This window comes from Bos javanicus, chromosome 11, assembly GCF_032452875.1.
Source record: "Bos javanicus breed banteng chromosome 11, ARS-OSU_banteng_1.0, whole genome shotgun sequence".
Taxonomy (NCBI): domain Eukaryota; kingdom Metazoa; phylum Chordata; class Mammalia; order Artiodactyla; family Bovidae; genus Bos; species Bos javanicus.
The window spans coordinates 40,694,676-40,720,396 of record NC_083878.1 but is presented as its reverse complement, the minus strand read 5'-3'; the positions used below and the strand labels follow the sequence as shown (position 1 = coordinate 40,720,396).

At 34.3% G+C, this 25,721-nt stretch overlaps 1 protein-coding gene across 9 annotated transcripts in view; it reads left to right on the top strand.

The window, feature by feature from the left end:
• The window catches only part of FANCL (FA complementation group L), an 89,987-nt gene that overhangs the window by 46,200 nt on the left and 18,066 nt on the right, over positions 1-25,721 (top strand). For 7 of the 9 annotated variants that reach the window (XM_061432452.1, XM_061432447.1, XM_061432445.1 and 4 more), the window contains 2 exons: positions 4,649-4,742; positions 9,536-9,604. In XM_061432452.1, coding sequence (XP_061288436.1) covers positions 4,649-4,742; positions 9,536-9,604 — 163 coding nt within the window. Of the gene's footprint in view, positions 1-4,648; positions 4,743-9,535; positions 9,605-13,570; positions 13,616-25,721 lie in introns of all 9 variants that reach the window. The other 2 variants (XM_061432453.1, XM_061432448.1) reach the window with 2 other exon arrangements.

The window sequence follows — 25,721 nt, the reverse complement described above, 5'->3', positions numbered from 1 at the left end:
AGTAAATGGTTGATATGTCAATAAGATACTTGGAAAGATTATTTAGCAGAAGGCAGGATAGAGGTGTGGGGCTTCCAAGGTGGTGCAGTGGTAAAGCATCTGCCTGCCAATGCAGGAGACACAAGAGATGTTGGTTTGATCCCTGGGTTGGGAAGATTCCCTGGAGAAGGAAATGACAGCCCACTCCATTATCCTTGTCTGAAAAATCCCATAGACAGAGAAGCCTGGCATGCTACAGTCTCTGAGGGTCTCAAACAGTCGTACACAACTGAGTGAGCACACACACACAGAAAATATAGGAAGTTAAAATGTCAATTAGGGAAGTGATTTTTTGAAAAAGTTAATACTTAAGAATGGAAACAAATTGTGATGCTTTATTAAAACATGCAAGTCTTCAGTCTCCCTTTTGGTGTTATTACTTCATAAATGCATCTAGATATTTAAAGAAACTATAAAACAAGCTTTTGGTCAAAATAAATACCAAGTATTTCAAGAGATATAAAGCACATTCTTTTTGTTTTTCTGTATTGATAACATTCACCTATTAATCAGAACAACAAAAACCTCTCTAAAGTTTAAGTATCCCTTTCAAATGTTTAAAAAACTTAACTCTTTAAGTTTTAGTACCATTTACTTATTGTAAGCAGTAACTTATAAAGAAATGCAGCAAATGATAAATGGAAATTCAAGTGCAAAAAGTATAGTGTTTTCTTTGGATTTTATATTTTTGTTTTTATATTTTCTTAGTCAATTTTAGAATATGTCTAGCTAAGTAGTAGATACCTAGACTCCTTCTAAATATAAATTTTAAATATGATTTTATAGCTTCTCAAAAAAGTGAGTTTTCCAATAAAGTTCCCCAAATGTATTATTTAAATGAGTAGAAATTATTTCATATTGTTTAAATTGAGCTATCCAATTTAACAGTAAAATAGAACATTTAAAATAACTTTTTTAAAGAAAAACTGATTTTAATTTTATTTGTAAGAGCTTATTACTGCTTTTTCCTGTTTAACATCTATTCTGTAGGCCAAACATTAAGATATTCTTTTCTGTTGTGAATAGATAGAGATATATATTATGCTAGTTAAGGCACAGGCTGAGTTGCTGTTCACAAAAAACTCCAAATCCTTAGAGTTTCACACAAAACAAGTCATGTCCGACTCTTTGCAATCCCAGGGACTGCAGCCAGGCCTCTCTCTTCCTCACCATCTCCCACAGTTTGCCCAAGTTCATGTCCAGCCATCTCATCCTCTGTCACCCTCTTCTCCTTCTGCCTTCAATCTTTCCCAACATCAGGGTCTTTTCCAATGAGTTGGCTAATATTGATATTTATATTAGCTACGTTTTAAGTCTTCCATAGCTACAAGTGTTTAATGGCCAGTCTTTGGACAGTGCAGATACCATCATCACAGAAAGTTCTGTTGGTCAGAGCTGTGTTAAGAGGTTGTTCTTAAAAATTCCATTTTTTGTTATGTTAGTAGAGAGAAGATATAAATACATACACTCTTCTCAGCATCTTGAATCTGGAATGTTGATGTCTTCAGAAAGTCAAAGTCTGTATGGAGTTTGATGGGTCATATTAGCCTAAGTTCTACACTATCGGAAGAGAGAATGGGAGGGGTGGTGGGAGGTAAAGCCACTATTTGGTTACAAATGATCTGAAAGGTGTACATATCACTTCTGCTTGTAGTACATTGGCCAGAATTTAATGATATGCTGATACCCAAGGGCAGCTGGAAAGGTTACTAGCTGGATGGAGTGTACTCAGCCAAAACTTGGTTTAGCTGGGAGTGGAGGCAGGGATCCTATTACCAAATGAAAGAAGCTAAGAATAAATACTAGAGGACACTTGACAATCTAGGTCACATGTATTTAATATGATGATCACATTTAGTTTTCTCCATTTTCCTCAAAGTAGAATCATTGTGGGTAAACTGTTTCATTTTAAGTGACCTTGATGAAATTAACCTGAAATTATTATTTTTTAAAGTTTGAATTATGTTTTACAGTTCAATGGAATTAACCTTATAATCCTTTTGATTCAGGGCAATACTTTGAGCATGAACCTGTTTTTCTCTAATGTATTATTTCTACATCTTAAACTTTGTGGCAAGATAATCTTTTGTTCCTGTGATTGCAAACAAAAGACTAGAACTTTAGTTTATTTCTGTCTTTTTTAATAGACGTTCTATAATTTTGAACATGTTGATGCCGAGCAGCAATGAGGAGTATGAAAAGTACTAGTTGGTGATTTAGTTTTTCCTTCTGTCTCCATGTTCCTTCTTGCTTTCTATATGTGTATATATTCATCATGCTTCTAAACAATTTAGGGTTTATAATGGAAAGCAACAGGCTTTTTCCACACCACTTCCCATCCCTGGTCTTATTCTTTGAGACACTCTGAAATGTTCATGTTTATAAGTAACTTCTATATTTTTAAAAAATATCCCTATATTCAGCATTACTTGATTTATCAGAATTACATACTGATTAATTACTGTAATAAAAATAAACTTAGTTCATATACTACCTTCTCTCTCCCTTCATCACTATTCTTTTATTCTTCTATTAGCTTTACTATTTCTTAAACTTCTTACGTGTCTGCTTAAAGATGGTATCTCTTAACTCTCAAATTAGCAATTACAAAATTCAATGTTTCTAATCTTCCCTCCTCATATCTTTCCCCTTTCTACTTCTCAGTTTTTGTCGTCTCTCTTTTAAATTGCAATGATCAAATATATTTACATTCATTTCTGTAACTATAATTAAGTCTGCTAGCTTTGTCTATTGCTGAATTCTAAAAATTGTAATTAGTAAGCAGTTTAATTTTTTATGACTACATAAATATTTTTCACTGAAAAGCTAATGGTAGAGCAATTACCATTTTTAACATAGCTTTTATTGTTTATAATTGAGTTCAAAATTTCCTCTTCCCATTTTGGTTTCTTATATTTTTAAAAAATTTTCTTAATTTTTTCCCATATAAAAGCAATACCCTCTATTCTGTAGACTTTCTATTTTGGCCAGCCAGCTCCCTTCTAGAGTCTTATTTTTCTGTCTTCTGATCTGTTTTGTCAGTCAGTGCACTTCTGACCACTTTACATTTTTATAAAGTTTGTTGAAAATTTGCTTTGGTTGGTGCTTTTTGTAACTGTGGGTTTATGTATGTCTCTTTGAAATTCCACTTTTTGTATATGAGTAGAGAAGATATAAATACATACATTCTTCTCAACATCTTGAATCTGGAGTGTTGATGTCTTCAAAGAGTCAGATGCCCGTGTATCTAACCCTGACAGTCATATTGATAAAACATGCGATAAAGTCCTATGTTCTAAATTTTGGAGGGGAGGGGAATTTGTGATGTTTACAGATAAAGCTGAAAGAAAATAATGATTATCTATATAAATTCATTGATACTTTTATGTAAGTAGTCATTTCTAGAATAATTTTAGCTTCATTTGTTTTCTAAGACCTAGAGTTTTCATAGATTATGATAAATTTTTTTTCTGTTGATAAGGATTTTCTGTTTTACTTTTTATTCTATTATTCAAGATTTGTATTTTCAGTTTGAGATCTTTTCATTACAGATAGTATTCCACAGTTCTACTGCCCAGAATTTCTTGAAATTGACCTATTTTACTATTATATCTGGCCAGTGACTTAACAGCACAGAGTGTTTAAAAAAAAATGATTCTTGGGTTAGGAGGCTAATGTTAGTGTTGAACTCTAATAGGTTTTGCCATCAGTCTGGGTGATAAGTTGTACAATACTCTTAGGCTACTTTTTATCTTTACAAGAGAATGGTATTGTAAAAATGTCAAAAAAAATATCCACATGCCCAGTTCACCAGTAAATATACTGCTAAATTTGATCCTTTTTGGCAGTAGCTTATGCTACTCAAGGGACTGTATTTTTACAGAATGACATATTTCAAAGGGTATCGGTTTCCATTTGAGAAAATTCATGCATTTAGAGCAACTTAAAGCCAAAACAATTGTGCTTGTGCTATATGTTTAAAATATTAGTCATCTTGAATACATGCCCAGGTTAAATGTCAGAAGCTATATATTGCACAACAAGAAAATTTATTGTTGGGAGACCAGGTGGTACCTGTGCTTATACAGCACTTTCCTGAGAGGATCAGTTTGAGTATATGAACTAATATTAGCCAGGTGTTTGTACAGTAACATTATTGATAATAAAGGAGAAGTTCATTGAGGAGAAAAACAAATAAAGGAAGCATAAAAGTCTCATACTGTATAAAACTACAGAAATGGATCAAAGAGTTTGACAGGAAGTTTAATGTGTACATAAGTAGAGTCTGACAGGAACATGCTGTGTGTGCCAAAGGTTCCAGTGATGGAAAACCGAAACATAGTGCTCACTGACCACAGCATGAGCCTTGACACACGTTGTAAATAATCCGGAGATCTATGACTGCATTAGGCACTGGGCTGGTGTATTAACGGCAGTAAATCTATAGCAGCATAATGGGATGGCATGCAGAAATTCCTCTGATTAATTTTTGTAATGGATTAATAGGAATATAGCAAATATTTTCAATTCCTACCATCCCCCATCCTCTTCCTTCCCCCAGCCTCACCCTCCCCATTGTGATCTTTTTTTATTTCCTTCTACTCACCAGGCTTGTGTTTGTGGATCCTTGCTTTAGTACCATCAAGTTAAAAGCAGATGTTTCTGGTAGAGAGCATCTAATCACTGTCAAGTTGAAGGCGAAGGTATGTGCTTCGTTAGACTGTTACTCTGACCAGGAAATACCTTGTGAAGTGAATTCTGAAAATGTTTTTAATGTAAACAAGGTCTAGTTGCTTCTAAAAAATGTATATATGACCCCTAAAGAAATTATTTTGGAATGCCTCTGATTTATTCATTAAGTTTCCCAAAGCCTAGATATAATTTCATGTCACTGTTTTAGTTCAGATTTGATCAAATAAGGCTTGGCAGCTTCACAGTACCATAATGTTATGTTTGTAACACCCTATGTAGAAAAGAGTTGGAAGTTTCTGCTATTCCAAGTTCTACTGAAGAAGTCTTTTGTCTTCAACTTTTATTTTTTGATGAATTATCTTTGTTCTTATTTCTGACTTCCCACCACACCCCAAACACAGACCCATACATATGGATACTTTTTATTTTCTTGGCTGAAATTTTTTTACTTCTGGTTTTAAAAATTTTGCAGAGGTTATATACCTCTATTTATAGAGCCCTTACAGGCTTGTGATCTATAACTACTAATTTTATTGGCATAATGCATAGCTATTTTGTCATTTTTTAATTATACATTGTGAATTTTGAGAAATAAGTAGAACAAGCAAGTTCAGGATATTAATCATATACTTAGTAATCACTGGAGAAACATTAGAATTTGAGAAAACCAGGTCATCTAACTTTTTTTTTGTTCTTACAAGTCATCGATCAACTCTATTTCAGAAGATTATAGTGATGAAAAGATCAATTGTGTTTGTCCTTTTTAAAAATGTGTCTGGCATTTAAGCTTTTCATGAGAGAATTAATATATAAAGCTGTGCTGGGGTGACACAGAAAAGTTGATATCTTATAGTGCCTCTATATCAGACAAATTGAGAAACGACTCATTCTTTTCTTACACACTGAATGTTTATAGTTTTAAGATTCATATGTGATAAGTTTTGAGAAAATATTAGTGGGATATAAATATTAATTGTAAAATAAGTTCCATGAATATTTTTATTAAATGAAAGTGGAAACATTTCCTTTTTAATTAAAAAAAATTTTTTTTTTAAATCAAGGAGAAACCTGCCTTTATCCTTCCAAAGGTCACATACTGCCAGTGGCAAGGTTCTGTCAGTTTCTTCAGAGTTTTATTTGTTTTTTTTTTTTTTTTTAATATTCTAGTATTTTGTACATTGAAAAAAGTTGCTGCTATGAAGACCAAAATGAAGAATTTAAAATACATCCTATCCTGATTCTGTTTTTTCTGATAGCCTCATTTCTTGCCATCTTTTCTACTGAGAATGATGTAAATCTTACATCTATAAGATTTTATTATTAATTCTAATTAATGATATTTTTGATAGTATTCAGAGGGAGGATGTGTAGCCACTAGAATGGTCCATCCTCTCTGCTTTTTCTTAAAATTTTTCAAAGTAGATAAAGGTGACCCTTTTAATATTCCTCTGGAGAATATTTTCAGGTGTGAATTTCTGCAGCACCAATAGCTATAAAGCACTATTATGGATGCTCTGGCAAGAAAGAAGAGAAAGCTTTGAGTTTTTAAGAAATTAGGAAGAAAAATAATCTGCATTTTTTTAAAAAGTCAGAAACTAAATGAATCTTATATTGGTATGACTTATTAGTCTTCATTTGTCCATTTAGTTCAACTTTCATAGAGACCAAAGTTGTCTTTCAGGTGTGGTCATTTTATTTCTTAAGAATATTTGGGATTGTCAGTTAAAAACAGTGAAAGCTAAAACTTACATGTTAAAGGGTCCTTAATACAATGCAAAATCTTAATCCAAACTGAATTTTATAGGGTCAGGCTTATTTTTTTGACAAACCTTGCAACATGGTTATTTTTGTAAATACACAAACCTGTTTCTTTTATCTGGTACTTTTTGATATCTAGTAATATGTTTGTTTTTATTCTTGAATACAACTCTACCAGTTCTGGCCCTCTGCCTCACTGTCTCCAAAAACCCACAAAGAAAATAATATAAATTCTGTCCAGACTTCCTCTATGAAAAGTGAACATATAATCAAAAATAAATACCATAAGGAAATCAGTTGAATTTGGCATTTTTATGTGTATTTTTAATGCAGTATTTACAGTTCATCCTAAACCATAGTCTTTTCTTTATAAAAGAGGTAGCCCAGAGCTTCCTTAGCTTTGGTCAAGATCAGAACTGCTTGAAAAACAAATCATAGATGTTTCTGAGACTGGGCACTCTGATGACTATTTTTATAAATAGTCTGCTGCAATTTTATGTATTATTCTGCCAGGGAGTCCAGTCATGAATTGAGTTGGGTTAAATTTTTCCTTAGGAACGTATGCTATAGAGTCTAATAAATATTGTTTGTTATGAAAGTATATACTCAATATTATATAATTATATTCTCTTATAATTATTAATTTGATTGAATTGTTTCACGTGAGACTTGAAAAACTATATTAATTACTGTACCTATTTTTCAGTTTCTTTGTGTGGAGCTTTAGTTATTATTGTTAACTAGATTTCTAAAGTAAAACTTTGACAATCTCTAGTGGCTTGAAAAATACTGAATTTGATAGTCATTTTTCAGTATCATACTTGGCTATATATATTATGGTTAGTGTTACTCAGTGGACATGAGTTTGAGTAAGCTCTGGGAGACGGTGAAGGAGAGGGAATCCTGGTATGTTGTAGTCCATGGGGTTGCAAAGAGTCAGACATGACTGAGCGACTGATAACAATATAGACAACTCCAAAAATGAGTATCTAGGGATGCTACTGCATGAGTCATGTTAAATCATCCAGAATTATATAAATTTGTGCCTTTTAGGTTTGATACAGTTATGTAGTATTTATTATATAAACAGAATTGATCTTGAATTTGAATATAATACAATATTTATACATTGACTTGGTAAAGCCAACTATTTATAGATCAGTCTAATTTATTGTATACATATTTGTATGTTTGCATAAATGTACCTAAATATATATCTGAATGTTATCTCATATATGTGGAATCATATTTATTTTAACCTGCTTTTTATTTAACTCCTTGTGGATCTCTTTTTTGTTTAATTCCTTGTGGCTCTCTTTATTAGTACATATGTGCCATTTAGTACCCTGAGCCCTATTTGAATGTAGGATCATAATTCTCTTTTAATATAATGTGCCATATATGCTTAATGATTTCCAAAGTTACAGGTACTTTTTACTGGGTTTATCTATTCTGTATACAGTAAACATTAAGTTCTTAACCTTGATTGATGATTGTTTAAATTAAAGAGTTGATATTGTTCATTGTCAGCCAAATAGACAAATAGCAGCAACTCAAGGTAAATTAAATGTTCCATTTTTGACCCAAGGAGGTTTTAAGTTTGTATTTTTTTTTTTTTTGGCAGAAAATTAACATTTTAGAGGGAAAAGAGATTTTACAATGCTTTTGGTTGTGTTCTATTATTTTTACATATAAAACAGCCAGAGAAGTTAAATGACTTGTCCAAGGTCAGGAGTTAATTAGCAGAACCATAAACCAAAGAAAGCTAAGATCTCTGCCTGCATTTACTTTGAGATAATCGCATGACTTGTAAAAATTGCATGCAAATTGTTTTTCTAGTGATTGCAGCAGTTATAATCGGAAGAACATCATCTAATAGTTTGAATTGTCTGAAGTAGGGCTTCTTCTGTAATCTCAGCCAGATCTTCCTTTCTTCCCCCACAAGTTAGAGCATAGTTATATGTTTATATGGTTTCCTTGTATTTACCTTTGTGATATCAGTTCTGCATAGCCAGATTCCATTAGTCAGAGCATACAATGACAGGTTTATTTTTAGCCAGCCTGTCAAAATTAAATGTTAATTCTTTTTGAAGCATTGATTTCAAATGGGTTGATGTTTGTAACAAATACTGTTGTGATCATTTTTTGTGCCCTTTTGCTATGCAGAGAAGTAGTTAAAAATAAAAGGTTGAAAAAAGTGAAAGTCTAAAACTTAGGTTATTTTGTCAAATGAGAGAAAAGAGTTTTCCTAAAATGAGTTTTCTTTGTAGTAAATTTAGCTTTTTAAAGAAAAGAAGTGAGCATTTTAAAAATTAAATATGACTTTTAAGAATCCAAACTGAATCTTAGAGAAATCATATACTAGAATTCTCTAATAACAAAATTGAGTTTAAGGAAGCTATCTTTTGTCTTTGTTAATTTAGAATTGTGGTTAGTCCTTTGGCTGTCACTTCTTGTATAAAACTATTGGGGGATTAGTTTTCTGTTTATCAACCATGAAAAGATTTTTCTTAAAACTAATATTTTTTTTCCTTCTTTTTATTTGTCTTCTTGCTAAAATTAAATGCAACATTTGTTGTGGAAAATACTTTAATTGATAACTATATGTGTTCATTTTGTGCATTTCTTGATTCTTTTAACAAGTATTGCCTCTTTAAATAGTGACTGAGGCTGTTTGAGGTTAAATTTTAGACTGAAAAGAAATGAAATATCAACCATTTTGATTTTTCATTTTAAAGATAAAGAAACTGAGATTCAGTGTGGTTTGCCCCTCAAATCACATTAGCAGCTGCCCAGAAACTGACTTAATTCATTACTCTGTGTTCAAAACTGATTGGTTTGGCATCCCCACATCACTACACTTTGTACCTCTTGAGCTTGTTGACTGTTTATCGGCTCTTAACACCTTTATAATAGTAGATCCAAAATATATATGATACATTTGCATTTATAGAAATACTTTTCCTAGTATATACAGTTTTCCTAAAATATTTATGTGAAATTGTCACAGTGAAACAAAAAGGACCCTAATTTTATGCTTTTTTAGTACCCTGCTGAATCACCAGATTGTGTTGTGGATTTTCCTGTTCCATTTTCTGTTTCCTGGACACCACAGGTAAATTCTTAAATTTATTTTAAGTAGCTAAAAAGCATTTTAAGTGGCCATTATAAAGTGGTTTTTTCAGTTTTCTTTAAACATTTATGAATAAACAGGATTTTGAGAGTGCTGCTTTCATATTTCCTAGCAGTTGATGTCCATTCTCCCTGCCCTCTGACTCTCCCCGCCTCCTTCCTCATCCTCCAAACACACCCACACAGATACCCCATTCAGCCTTTAGATCTTTATGCTTCATTTTAAATAAACATGAAAAAGCTCTGTTGACAGAAATTGTCCTTTAATTTTAAATCCAAAGGAGCTCTTTTATAAAGCAGTGAGCAGTAGGTTAAAAATTGGGTGAAATTTTTCAGACATAATATCAGAGAATCTTTTTCAGAGGAGAATGAGTTAAGACTGAAAATATAAATCCTGCCATTTCTATTCAGTTTTTATTGTTTTAAAGTATTTGTCCTTTGTTTGTCCTTGAACTTATACTATATTCTTTTTGCATATGCTTTGGAATATTCTTACTTTGATTCTTTCTCCTGCTCCTGTCAGTTTAATTTCTCAATACATTGGTGATATCTAACAAGTTAATGTATTTAAGAGTGCACTGTAAATTGTACCATTATGTAGATAAAACGTGGTATGATTATCAATAGTTCTGTCATCAACATTGACATGTGTGACTTTTAAACATCTGGCAGGATGGTGGTTAGGTTCAAAGAGAAATCTAATGACAGGTAATCTAATGTCTCACCAAGTAAATCGATACCAAAATGAAGAGAATCTTTCTATTCTTATGCAAAGTGAAAAAAATTCCTAGTGACATTTAACAAATACTCTCTGAGTAGAGGCTACCCTTATTTTTGTTATGAAATTTTGGTAGGTTCAAGTGAAAATTTATGCTCACATTTAAATTCTAATATATAGAGTAAAGTAATTGTCTTGTTAGTTTAAAAAAAAAAAAAAAAAAGCCTAACAGCATTTACATTGTTTTATGAGGTTTCAAATATTAAATTATACCATCTACATTTAAAATATATTTTTGTCATTTTCTTCTTTAAAAACAAAACAGTCTCCCTCCTTCCAATAGAAATCAAGAAAACACAGCAAAATATAGGTGATGAAAAACACTATGATTTGCTTTTGGTATTGTGATATATGTTATAAATACATAAGAAATACTGTGTTTTTTTTTTTTAAGAATTGGAATTGTACATAAATTGAATAGTTTTTGAAAAATATGACTATACATTTTCAGTTTTCCTCTATAAATTTTATATATTATGTGAGATCATGAGATAACATTGTACCTAGATTGTATTACTCTTTCCATATGTTATCTCTAGATTATAATTTAATATTTATCAAAATCCCAAGGTTGAAGAATGTTTTTGATTAATTTCCTAGTTTTCTTTTTTAACATGTTTAATCATGCAAGTTTTCCCCAGACTTTAATCTGCAAAGAAGTTCACATCTCCACAAAAGGACTGTTAGCAGTTACCTTATCCTGCCATTTAACAAAATTAGTTTGTGACTCTAACACTACAAAATCTTAAGAGCAATTTCTTCTAAATTTTGTGTCCCTCCTTAACACCAGCTAAGTACCTTGCACATACAAGCATGGAATAAGTGTTTATAATATTAATTCAAATCCAGATTTAGATTTAATTGTGTCATACGTCAGGTTTTCTATTTTGTATTAGTTCTAAGAATACAGAATTAATTAGTAGTAACTGGAATTGCATCTTTTTTTTCTAATTAAAAGAACATATTAAAATTCTTAGTATAGTACAGATAAAAATTTAGATATCATTTTAACCACAACTCCCATTTGACATGTTTAATATTTATCACATTTGTTTCAGATATATTTTTGTCTCTCTTTTAGGAATAAAATGTTCTGGGACTTAAAATTTTGTTCCTCTTCTACTCTCCTTTCCTTTCTTTCCTTCTGTCCCTTTCTAGAGGAAAATCTTTTGCCTGGAATTGATGTGTATGATATCCATGCATACTCTTTTGCTACATTTGTTTATGCCATATTCTATAGTATTTTCAGTCTTTTTTAAACAATGTTGTTTCTGAGATTCACCCATGATCTGTGCCTGTATAGTACATTTTAAGTGCTTTATATCATTTCATTATATGAATCCACCAGTTAGTTTATTCAGTGTCCTAATGATGTGGTTGATCATAATTTCTTGCACAATTTCTTACTAAACAGTGCTGCTGTAAACATCTTTCTATGTTTCCTTTTATACATGTGACACTTTTAGAATGGTTTATGCTTTGAAGTGGAAATGCTGGATTGTAAGGAGTGTACCTCTTTGAGATTACTAAACATTGCCAAGTTATTTTCCCAAGTTTGTTGTATAGCTTTATACTCCTACCCAGCAATGCATAGTAATTTCTACTTTCCCACACCCTTTCTAAGTCATTCTGATTTTACTCTGATCCTAATTGCTATCAAGAACTGATACTCTTTATTGTTGTGTTTATAATCTTTGCCTACTTAAATTTTTGTCTTTTATTATAAGCAATCCTTACGTACTTTGGATACTAATTATGTATTGGTTATATGGGATATAAGTGTCTTATCCCTGTGGCATGCTTTTTAACTTTGATATATTTTGTCAATCAGAAGTTTAATATTCAGTGTGGTCACATTTATCAGTCTCTTCGTTGTGATTTCTGCTTTATGTGTCTTGAATGAGAAAATTTTTTGTATCTTGTTTTAAAAAGATATTCATTGAAAGTTTATTGTAAAAGTTATACTTTCTTCACATTTAAATATGAGATAGGAATTATATTTACACTTGCCTTTTTTACATATGCTTATAAAATTTGGATGTATCTTCATTTGTGGAGGTCTGATTTTATTTTTCTTTTCCATGTACTACTAAAATTGTCCATTGTTAGAGTTTAGCTGTACATTGTTAAGCATTTTGCTGCTATTTCCAGATGAACTCTTGAGTGTTTTAGACATGATGAAAGTGTTGGCAGTGTTAGTTTATGTTTGAAAGTGTGAAGCAACATCAAACTTCTTCGCTGTGTGTGATCTTTTTTCATTGACCTATTGGAAACAATTCTGCTTGTGAGAATTACTATCTTTTCCCTTTTTTAAAACAATTTTTAAACAGTTGTGGTTCTTAAAGAATTGTAGTATTGTAGTCTAACGGCAAACTTACATTTAAAAGATTGTAAACAGGTGCCAGATAATTGATTTTAAAAAATCCCCTGTCTCCTTTTTGTACATTTCCTATTTGGATTCAGTGTTTCTGGACTTTAAACTTGGAAGCTCTTTATTTTCCTTTCTTCTGTAAAATAATAGGCATGACTTTGTGGCATCCATATTAAAAATGGGTAATTTTCCTTATGGTCCCTGTCTTCCTGCTGGGTTGATAATGTTTTGATGTATTTTTCTTTTGCTCTGATGAGAGGTCTGCTGCTGCTGCTCTGACATATCCATTTGGATGAATAATTATAACTTGCACAATGTCAAGCTGAAGATGGTGGGGTTTTGTGCGTCATGACAAGCCTAGTAGCCAGTGCAGGTGTCTCACAGCATGATCAGCAACAGCCAGTGTATTCTGGCTCCGAGGAGGCATTTAGAGTGGGAAGAAATGAGCACCAAGGGCAAGGCTGCTGCTTCTACTGCTGCCGCGCTGTGTGCCAAAGAGACACAGTGCTTCTCAAAGACAAGTGACTGCACACCTCTTCTCACATATTTACTTTGTTTACCCAGTTTTCTTTTACAGATTTCAGCGTAGGAATGTAAGAGCATGTCACGATTTTTATCTTATTCTACTTCCCAACATCACAAACTCTCTAAAATGTATCTAATCTGCTGCCCTTTGGACTTGTATATCTAGATCATATATATGAATAATGTTGACTGATAAGACCATAGGATGCTCTAATGTAAGATTTTACATGCATTGACATTAGTGATTCTGTAAAAACATAATTACTTTTCTCCAGGTCGCTGATCAACCCAAAATAGATGCTAAAGTTGTACCTTTATCTGTAAATATGCCATTAAGTGTAGGCTTCAGTGCACTAGCCTTGTCATGCTGACTGGAATTTTCAGAGGTTGGATATGATATAGTAAACAGTGGTCACTATATTTTTTTATCATGTAAATATCATATTCTTGGGAGTAATGCCATAAATATAAGAAGAGCAAAACTAATGATAAAGCCTGTGGCTGATAATCTAATGGTGAATGAAGAAATTGTAATTAAAGGAAAACAGTCCTATTACATAGCAGTGAGCATGATCCATTAGTTAGAGCAACAAACTAGCAGTTGGGTATCCTTGGTTCTGTTTACAGTTCAGCCATTGACTTAATTGTATAATCTCAAACAAATCACAAGGCTGTTCTTTGCCTCAGTTCATATGTATATGGAAATAGTGAACTTTTTGTAAGAGATGTTAAGAAAATAAATTTCAGATCAGATCAGTCGCTCAGTTGTGTCCGACTCTTTGCGACCCCATGAATCACAGCACAGGTGATGGCCTCCCTGTCCATCACCAACTCCCGGAGTTCACCCAAACTCATGTCCATCCAGTCAGTGATGCCATGCAGCCATGTCATCCTCTGTCGTCCCCTTCTCCTCCTGCCCCCAATCCCTCCCAGCATCAGAGTCTTTTCCAATGAGTCAACTCTTTGCATGAGGTGGCCAAAGTGTTGTAGTTTCAGCTTTAGCATCATTCCTTCCAAAGAAATCCCAGGGCTGATCTCATTCAGAATGGACTGGTTGGATCTCCTTGCAGTCCAAGGGACTCTCAAGAGTCTTCTCCATCACCACAGTTCAAAAGCATCAATTCTTCAGCGCTCAGCTGGTTTAAAACAAATGGAATGATAGATGGAGAAAACACTCAGTATCATACTGTATGGATCCTAAAGATACTCTGCTTTTTTGATCTACTGGATTATCTTTCTTTCCATTTTTTCTCTGCTGTCCTTGTTGGAGAACTCATAGAACTGGATTTTTGTTCAGTCTTTAATTGGTTAATTAAATATACTTTTGGTTTCTTGGCCATCTTATTGTTGCTACAGTGGTATGGATAAAAAGACATCAACGGAATCATAACAAAGAAACTTAGTTCATTATTGAGACTATGTGATGTGATTGACCTGTGTGATATGGTATCCTATTGCACTCAGTAACTTGCTAACTGCTTCTCTTTCTTTTTCAAAAATAACATGTATTTTAAAAGTACCCCTACATTGATTCTAAAAAAAAGAGAAAATAAAAGCAAGCAAAATTTTAAAAATGTGAAATCACCTTTAATGCCTTCATTTATAGAGTTGGGATGTCACTGGTTAATCTGAACCTGTGCTTATCACTTAACAAAATATTTCATTTTTTGGAAATATTATTGATAATGCTGTGCATTTATTATTCCAGATAATCTTTAGGATAATTTAGTTTTTAGTTATAATCGGGTTTACATTTATCCATACAATTAAGAACTAATATATTCACAGTCTAGGAACTGATTATCTCTACATTTATTTAGGTCCCCCAGTTAAGTAGCTATAGTTTCTTAATCCACATCTTGTACATTTTTGTTGAGTTTATTCCTACTTATAGTATAGTTTTTGTTGCTATTGCCTATTTGGTCTTTTTTTAAAATCATGTTTTCTAGTTTATAATAGGGAAAGCTATTGATTTTTTTAAAAGTGTATACTCTAATAAAAGTAGTATATGAACACAGTTTAAAGAGTTAGATTTACAAGGTTTTTTTTTTGTTGCTGTTGTTTGTTTTCTTTTCAGACAAAACAGCATGACCTAGCATCCTTCCCACCTTTTTCTCCCTCTCCAGGGCCAACCATTTTTAATTGCTAGCTGATCCTTTTGGTGTTACAATGTAATTTGTATTATTACATGCTCTTGTAATTATACTACCTTTTGTTTTTTGGTTTGGTTTGGCCATTATCTGTTAACTTCCCACTGTAGATAATGAGGAATTTGCTATTTCATTTTGTTATTTCTTCTGCCTTTCCCCCACTCCAAACACATATAAATACTTCCTGTGTTCTTTTTCTTCTCAGATGGTTATCTTGTAATTTTGATTATCAATATTCTGTTTACATTATTATGGTGAGCATATACGTATACTATGCAGAGATAAGCTTTCTTGGTGGCTCAGAGGTTAAAGCGTCTGCCTGCAATGTGGGAGACCTGGGTTCGATCCCTGGGTCGGGAAGATCCCCTGGAGAAGGAAATGGCAACCCACTCCAGTATTCTTGCCTGGAGAATCCCATGGGTGGAGGAGCCTGGTGGGCTACAGTCCACAGGGTTGCAAAGAGTCCAGCACGACTGAGCGACTTCACTTTCACGCAGAGATAAACCATGTAGTTAATTAGTATTCAATATTAGTTTTCCTTTGTTGCCCCAGTTTTTGTTACCACCTAGAGTTAACAATCGGAGAAGGCGATAGCACCCCACTCCAGTACTCTTGCTTGGAAAATCCCATGGCCGGAAGAGCCTGGTAGGCTGCAGTCCATGGGGTCGCTAAGAGTTGGACACGACTGAGCAACTTCACTTTCACTTTTCACTTTCATGCATTGGAGAAGGAAATGGCACCCCACTCCAGTACTCTTGCCTGGAGAATCCCAGGGATGAGGGAGCCTAGTGGGCTGCCGTCTATGGGGTCGCACAGAGTCGGACATGACTGAAGCAACTTAGCAGCAGCAGCAGAGTTAATTAACAATGGTCTATTTCATTTTCTTAGTTTTCTGTGTATTTAAAACTCATTCAATCCACAATTTTCCATCAGTTGTCTAAATCTACTCTTAATCATCTACATGGGGTTTCCTATTAGCTTTACTTTCTGGTAGATTTCATCAATGTTTTCTGGTAACCTTCCTTTTGAGTTTTTTTTTTTTTTTTTTTTTTAATACAGTCATGTTAATTTCTAAGAGTTTACTTCATTGATATATCTTCTTTTGTCCCCAGAGATACTAATAATATATATCTTTTTTCCCATCTGAATAGTTTGTTTCCTTGAGTTGCTTTTTCTTACCGTCTGTGGTTATTTGCTCATGATTAAAAGTCAGCTATTATAAACTACTTGAAGGCTCTAAGTACATGACTGGGGGCTTGTCAATTGTGAACCTCATTGTAGAATCACCTGAGTAGATCTCAGAATAGATTACCCCAGATGTCAATATTTTAGGTCTTTTTGATTGATTGGTCAGATTTGTTGAAGAAGACTCTTTTATTTAGCCTTCTGCCTACAAAAGTTACTGAGCAAACAGAAGATGCTCCCTTATGGCAAGAGTGGACCAACACTGCTGGGCAAGCAGCAGCAGTCTAGGTTAGTAACAGTTAAGCCGCTTTCAATATACATTTACATTATGTTGTATAATTGTGTAAACACACCCACATCCATGTGTGACAAGTAATTGGTATCTCTCTCTTTGTATGTTGAGCTACATATACTCTATAAAGACAGTATTTCTATTTATATGCAATAGTCAGGAAGTATTCTGGTGTTGAAAAATGAAATAGAGATGATTAATGCAAAACAACCACCATCCTCACCAGGCTCTCTGGTTGTGGTAGATGACTATATATACATTGTAACATAAGTAACAAACTAACATAACATATACCAAGTAATATATATATACATTGTAACAATATTTCTCAACAGAAATATTGAGAAATACTGTTTGGTCTTACAGTGTGCTGGTTAATGTATTACTAATACTTGGACTATAGTTTGGAGGAAACCAATAAAATATTCTTATATAGCAAGTGTCCTAGGTAAAAGAAAATACATAAGTATCAGTCTCCAAATGGCTTCTTAACATTGTGATTTATATATTTTTTTTTCTATAATAATATTTTATTTCTATATACCCTGGGCTTTCCTGATGTCTCAGTGGCAAACAATCCACCTTCTAATGCAGGAGGATGCCAGTTCTATCCCTGGGTCGGGAAGATCCCCTGGAGAAGGAAACGGCAACCCACTCCAGCGCTCCTGTCTGGGACATCCCATGGACTGAGGAGCCTGGCGGGCTACAGTCCATGGGGTCGCAAGAGTCTGATGCTTTTGGATAAAAAGGATTGTCTTAGCTTATCAGGAAAGCAATTTTATTTCAACACAAACACAATTTTTTAACATTCTCTACCTCATATTTTGTCACTGTCAGGGACTCTAGCAAATTAATATACTATGTCTTTGTACTTTTTTTTTTAAATCCAAGGGCTATTTTAAAATATGTGAATATTGGTATATATGTGCGTGTGTGTTTTAAGCCATCTGTTTGGAAGAACAGATACCCGTATTGAAAATAGAGTTCCAGTAGACAGAAGACAGAAATGATAATTCAAATATGAAAGATGCTAATTCAAGTATGATCTGCTAGAATCACTGATTAATACTCTCAGCTATATATACCTACTCTTATCCTCTTTTTGTGCTTAAAAAAAAATGTTGAATATGAGAAGCCAAACTAACTTAGCAGATGGATATAATGAAGCAAACCAGAATTTTGGAGTTGGTAGATAGCAGAGGCAATGGAACAGTATTTTTTTTCTTTTTTTTTAAGTGATGTTCCTGTTAGCATGTAGTTCCCTGGCTCTGGCTGTGAAGGTAACATTGATAGCCAGCAACACACACATTTTATTAGTCTTGACCTTCTTGAAAGCAAAGATTTTTGTGAACATTTATTTCCTTATTTTGTTGTTTTGGGTGTGAATAACAACAATTAGATATAGTCAACTTTTTGATGAGGGTAGAGTAGAACCTTTTTGTGGTATGTCCTACCTAGAACAAAAAGCTAGACTAGTTTGCTTTTTTCTGATTGGCTTAATTTTTTTTTTTTATTATGTAGAACTTTATTTTAATACAAAGTAAAGGAAGTTAAAAACAGTTAACATGGAATATTAAAAATGTATTTGAACCAAATAGTAAGGGGTCTTAAATAGCATTGTACAAGACATGGTTTTTCTCAGAGTTAACAATCTGAGAGATATAAATGGATAAACAGCTACAGGGGTTTGTTCATCAGTCAGACTCAGGCTGCCATGGTATTGTAGGCCTATCCTGGCATTCTTAGCATCTTTATTATTTTTTAAAGTTGTGATAAGATACACAAAATTTACTATCTTAACCATTTTTAAAGGTGCAGTTCAATGGTATAAAATACATTCATCAAGTTGTTGGTGACCTTTACTACCATTCATCTCCAGAACTCTTTTCAAATCTTGTAAAACTGAAACACTATACCCATTAAACAGTAACTCCCCTTCTCCTCTTCACCAGTGTCTAGCAGCCACCATTCTAGTTTCTAACTCTATAGTTTGACTATGCTAAGTACCTTACGTAAGTGGAATCATGCCGCATTTGTCTTCTTTGACTGGCTTATTTCACTGAGCATAATATGCTCAAGGTTCATACAAGTTGTAGCATATGTCAGAATTTCCTTCCTTTTTAAGATTGAAAATATGCCATTACATGTATATAACCACATTTTGTTTATCCCTTCCTCCACTGATGGACTTAAATTGCTTTCACATTTTAGCTCATGGGAATAATGCTGCAAGTGAACATGGATGTGCATATATAGCTCTATGAGTTCCCACTTTTAATTGGTAACTAAATTACCAATAATTAATTGGTAATTTTATCTTTAATTTTTTGAGAAACTGCTATACTGCTTTCCAGAGCTCCTGTACCATTTTACATTCCTACAACAGTGTACAAGAGTTTCAGTTTCTCCACATCCTCCTAAACACTTACTTTCTGTTAATGAGTGTGAGTGAAATGATCTTATAACAGTTTTGACTTGCATTTCCCTAAGAGATATTGAGTGTCTTTTCATGTACTTATTGGCCATTTCTGTATCTTCTTTGGATAAATGTCTTAGTCAGCTCTTTGCCCAGTTTTTTTTTTTTTTTAATTTAATTTTATTTTTTAACTTTACAATATTGTATTGGTTTTGCCATATATCAAAATTAATCTGCCACAGGTGTACATGTGTTCCCCATCCTGAACCCTCCTCCCTCCTCCCTCCCCATACCATCCCTCTGGGTTGTCCCCATGCACCAGCCCCAAGCATCCAGTATTGTGCATCAAACCTGGACTGGCAACTCGTTTCATATATGATATTATACATATTTCAATGCCATTCTCCCAAATCATCCCACCCTCTCCCTCTCCCACAGAGTCCAAAAGACTGTTCTATACATCAGTGTCTCTTTTGCTGTCTCGTATACAGGGTTTTTGTTACCATCTTTCTAAATTCCATATATATGTGTTAGTATACTGTATTGGTGTTTTTCTTTCTGGCTTACTTCACTCTGTATAATAGGTTCCAGTTTCATCCACCTCATTAGAACTGATTCAAATGTATTCTTTTTAAAATAGGTTGGTTTTGTTGAGTTTTAAGAGTTCTCTATATTCAAAAGCAGAGACATTACTTTGCCAACAAAGGTTCGTCTAGTCAAGGCTATGGTTTTTCCTGTGGTCATGTATGGATGTGAGAGTTGGACTGTGAAGAAAGCTGAGCGCCGCAGAATTGATGCTTTTGAACTGTGGTGTTGGAGAAGACTCTTGAGAGTCCCTTGGACTGCAAGGAGATCCAACCAGTCCATTCTGAAGGAGATCAGCCCTGGGATTTCTTTGGAAGGAATGATGCTGAAGCTGAAAGTCCAGTACTTTGGCCACCTCATGTGAAGAGTTGACTCATTGGAAAAGACTGATGCTGGGAGGGATTGGGGGCAGGAGGAGAAGGGGACGACAGAGGATGAGATGGCTGGATGGCATCACTGACTCAATGGACGTGAATCTCAGTGAACTCCGAGAGTTGATGATGGACAGGGAGGCCTGGTGTGCTGCAATTCATGGGGTCGCAGAGTTGGACACAACTGAGTGACTGATCTGATCTGATCTGTTCTAGATATTTATCCTTTATCACATACATGATTTGCAAGTGTTTCTCCCATTCTGTGTGTTGCCTTTTACTCTGTTGCTGTTGTCTTTTGATGCACAAAAATTTTAAATTTTCATCAAGTCTAACTTTTCCTGTTGTTGCCAGTGCCCTTGGTTCTGTACTGAAGAAATCATTGTCCCATCCATTGTCATAGAGCTTCTGCCCTCCTGTGTTTTTTCTGAGAGTTTTATACTTAAACAGCTCTTAAATCTATGTCTTTGATCCATTTTAAGTTACTTTTTGTATATGGTACTAGATAAGGGGCCAACTTAATTATTTTGCATATTGATATCCAGTTTTCCTAGCTCCATTAGTTGAAAAGATTGTTCTTTTCTCATTGAATGACCTTGACACTTTGTCAGAATGATTTGATCATGTATATGAGTGTATATTTCTAGGCTTTCTCCTGCTCCCTTTGTATTTTATCTGTATGCTAGGACCACATTGTTTTGATTCCTGTAGCTTTATAGGAAGTTTTGAAATCAGAAAATGTGATTTCCACTTTGTCCTTTCCACTTTTTTCCTCCGTGTTTGTTATTCTTTTTCAAGATTGTATGGCTATCCAGGGTTTCCTAAGATTCTATGAGTTTTAAGATGGGGTTTTCTATTTGTGCCCCCAAAAAATGTCATTGGGATTTTGATAAGGATTGCATTGTCTTCCAGTTCATGAATGTGAGTTGAGGTTCCTTTTACTGATGTCTTCTGTTAATTTTTATCAGGAGTGATATAACCATTTGTGTTTTCATTTTATGTCCTTAACCTTCTTGGTTAATTACTAAGGCTTTTTTTGTTTTGTTTTTTGATGATATTGTAAGTGGAATTGTTTTCTTAATTTCTTTTTTGGGTTGTTTATTGTTGGTGTTTGGAAATGTAACTAGTGGTCAAAGAGGTATCCTGGCCCTTTGCTGAATTAACTTCTTAGTTCTACAATTTGGCAGGGGGCGGTATTTAGGATTTTTTGCCTGTAAGTTTATATCATCTGCAAGCAAGGATAATTTTACTTCTTCCTTTATTTGGATGCTTTAATTTCTTTTTCTTGCCTAATTGATCTAGCTAGAACTTCCAGTACTGTGTTGAATAGAAGTGATGAAAGTAGGTATCCTTGCTTTGTTCTTGATCTTAGAGGAAAAGCTTTCAGTCTTTGAGCATTGAGTATGATGTCTGCTGTTCTTTTTATAATATGTCTTTTATTTTGTTGCAGTAATTTTCTTTGATCTTTGTTGAGTTTTTATCATGAGAAGGTGTTAAATATTGTCAAATTTTTTTTCTGGGTCAGTTCAGATGATTAAATGGATTTTTTTTCATTCCATTAGTATAGTGTTCTACATTTTATTGATTTTCATATTTTGAGCCATTTTTGTATTCCTGATCTCTGTGTGTATATTTTTGATATGCTGCTAAATTTGGTATTTTGTTGAGGATTTTTCTTCTATCAGTATTCAAAAGGTATCATGGTTTTTAGTTTTCTTAGGGCTTTAGTATCAGAGTAAAGATAGCCTCACTCAATATGCCAGCAAATTTGGAAAACTCAGCAGTGGCCACAGGATTGGAAAAGGTCAGTTTTCATTCCAATCCCAAAGAAAGGCAATGCCAAAGAATGCTCAAACTACCGCACAATTGCACTCATCTCACATGCTAGTAAAGTAATGCTCAAAATTCTCCAAGCCAGGCTTCAGCAATACGTGAACTGTGAACTTCCAGATGTTCAAGCTGATTTTAGAAAAGGCAGAGGAAACAGAGATCAAATTGCCAACATCTGCTGGATCATTGAAAAAGCAAGAGAGTTCCAGAAAAATATCTATTTCTGCTTTATTGACTATGCCAAAGCCTTTGACTGTGTGGATCACAATAAACTGTGGAAAATTCTGAAAGAGATGGGAATACCAGACCACCTGACCTGCCTCTTGAGAAACCTATATGCAGGTCAGGAAGCAAGACTTAGAACTGGACATGTAACAACAGACTGGTTCCAAATAGGAAAAGCAGTACGTCAAGGCTGTATATTGTCACCCTGCTTATTTAACTTTTATGCAGAGTACATCATGAGAAACACTGGGCTGGAAGAAGCACAAGCTGGAATCAAGATTTCTGGGAGAAATATCAATAACCTCAGATATGCAGATGACACCACCCTTATGGCAGAAAGTGAAGAGGAACTAAAGAGCCTCTTGATGAAAGTGAAAGAGGAGAGTGAAAAAGTTGGCTTAAGCTCAACATTCAGAAACCAAAGATCATGGCATCTGGTCCCATCACTTCATGGGAAATAGATGGGGAAACAGTGGAAACAGTGTCAGACTTTATTTTGGGGGGCTCTAAAGTCACTGCAGATGGTGACTGCAGCCATGAAATTAAAAGACGCTTACTCCTTGGAAGGAAAGTTATGACCAACCTAGATGGCATATTAAAAAGCAGAGACATTACTTTGCCAACAAAAGTCCATCTAGTCAAGGCTGTGGTTTTTCCAGTGGTCATGTATGGATGTGAGAGTTGGACTGTGAAGAAAGCTGAGTGCCGAAGAATTGATGCTTTTGAACTGTGGTGTTGGAGAGGACTCTTGAGAGTCCCTTGGACTGCAAGGAGATCCAACTAGTCCATTCTAAAGGAGGTCAGCCCTGGGATTTCTTTGGAAGGACTGATGCTAAAGCTGAAACTACAACACTTTGGCCACCTCATGTGAAGAGTTGACTCATTGGAAAAGACTCTGATGCTGGGAGGGATTGGGGGCAGGAGAAGGGGACAACAGAGGATGAGATGGCTGGATGGCATCACCGACTCAATGGACATGAGTTTGAGTGAACTCCAGGAGTTGGTGATGGACAGGGAGGCCTGGCCTGCTGTGATTCATGGGTTGCAAAGAGTCGGACGTGACTGAGTGACTGAACTGACTGACTGAAAGTCAGCCTCTTTATACTTACCTAAAAATTAGTTAGAAAGTATTTTACCCTTATCAGTTTTTTTGGAGAAGTCTGAGAAGTATTGGTGGTTGTGGTTGTTGTTCCGTCAATAAGTCAAGTCCAACTCTTTGTGACCCCAGGACTGCAGCACTCAAGGCTTCCCTGTCTTTCACTATCTTCCAGAGTTTGCTCAAATTATGTCCATTGAGTCGGTGATGCCACCTAACCATCTCATCTTGTGTCACCGTCTTCTTCCCCCCACTCTCAATCTTTCCCAGGACCAGGGTCTTTTCCAGTGAGTCAGTTCTTTGCATCAGGTCGTCGAAAGTATTGGAGCTTCAGCATCAGTCCTTCCGATGAATATTCAGGGTTGATTTCCTTTGGGATTGACTGGTTAGATCTCCTTACTGTCCAAGGGAGTCTCAGGAGTCTCTCTAGCACCATATTTTGAAAGCATCAGTCTCTGGCGCTCAGCCTTATGGTCCAAGTCTCACATATGTACATGACTACTAGAAAAACCATAGCTTTGACTATATGGACCTTTGTCAGAAGACTGATGTCTTTGCTTTTTAATATGCTAACTTTGTCATACGTTTCCTTCCAAAGAGCAAATATCTTCTGCAATCACTGTCCACAGTGATTTTGGAGCCTAAGAAAATGAAATCTGTCATTGTGTCCACTTTTCCCCCTTCTATCTACCATGAAGTGATAAGACTGGATGCCATGATCTTAGTTTTTTGAATGTTGAGTTTTAAGCCAGCTTTTTCACTCTCGTCTTTTCACCCTCATCAAGAGGCTCTTTAGTTCCTCTTTGCTTTCTGCCATTAGAGTGGTATCATCTGCATATCTGAGGTTGATGATATTTTGTTAAGTTCTTTAAAATGTTTGGTATAATTCATCGATGACACTATCAAGTCCAGGACTTCTCTGTTGAGATCTTTTGAATACTGATTCAGTCTCCTTACTCCTCATTATTCTATTCAGATTCTCTATTTATTTGTGGTTTAATCTTGGAAAGTTTTGTGTTTCTAGGAATTTATTTATCAAGGCTATGCAATTTTTTCATAAAATTTCATGAAATTTTTTCATAAAACTTCATGAAGTTTTTCTGTCTTATAATTCCTGTTTTTGTAGAATGGTAGTAATATCCCTACTGATATTTGATTCTAATAATTTGAATTCTCTTTTTTTCTTAGTCAATTAATCTAAAAATTTGTCTACTTTTTGAACTTTTAAAAGAATCAGCCTTTGGTTTCATTGATTTTTCTGTTGTCTTTCATGCTCTATTTTACGTATCTCTTCTCTAATCCTTTCTTTCTGCTAGCTTTGAGTTTAGTTTGGTTCTTTAGTTGTAAAGTTAGGTTGTTGATGATGAACTTTTTCTTGTTTTTTAATGTATGTATTTATAACTATAAATATCCTCTTTACTACTACTTTTGCTACATTCTGTAAGTTTTAAATGCTGTGTTTTCATTTTTTGTCTCTTTTTTTCTAATCGGGCTTCCCTTGGCTCAGTGGTAAAGAATCTGCCAGCCAATTCAGGAGACGTGGGTTCGATCCCTGGGTCAGGAAAATCTCCTCCAGAAGGAAATAGCAACCCACTCCAGTATTCTTGCCTGGGAAATTCCACAGACAGAGAAGCCTGGTGGGCTACAGTCCTTGGTGTAAACAACAACAGTCAATTTTCTGATTACACTGTGATTTCTTATTTGATCCATTGATCAAGAGTATGTTGTTCAATTTCCATAAATTTGTGGGTTTTCCAGTTTTCTATTACTGATTTATAACTACATTCAGTTGTGGTTGGAAGAGATACTTTATATGGTGTCTGTTTTTTCAGATGTGTTCATATCTGTTTTATAGCTTGGAACATGATATGTTCTGGAAAATATTCCATGTGCATTTGGGAAATATGTACTTTTGTTACTGTGTGGAATATTCAATATATGTCTGTTAGATCTTGTTGGTTTGTTGTGTTGCTCAAGTACTCTGTTTCCTTATTTATCTTTCTGGTTGTTCTGTTATTGAGAGCAGGGTATGGATGTCTCCCAAATATTATTGTACAACTATTTCTCTTCAGTTCTATTTTGTTTCATGTTTTGATGGCTGTTATGAGCTGCATGAAAGTTTGTAATTCTTATAAATTTGTGCTGAATAGAACCTTTTATTAATACATAATATTCTTCGTTTCTTATAATCTATTTTGATTTAAAGTCTATTTTGTCTCATATTAGTATAGCCACTCCTGTTTCTTTTGGTGATTGTTTACATGGAATATCTTTTT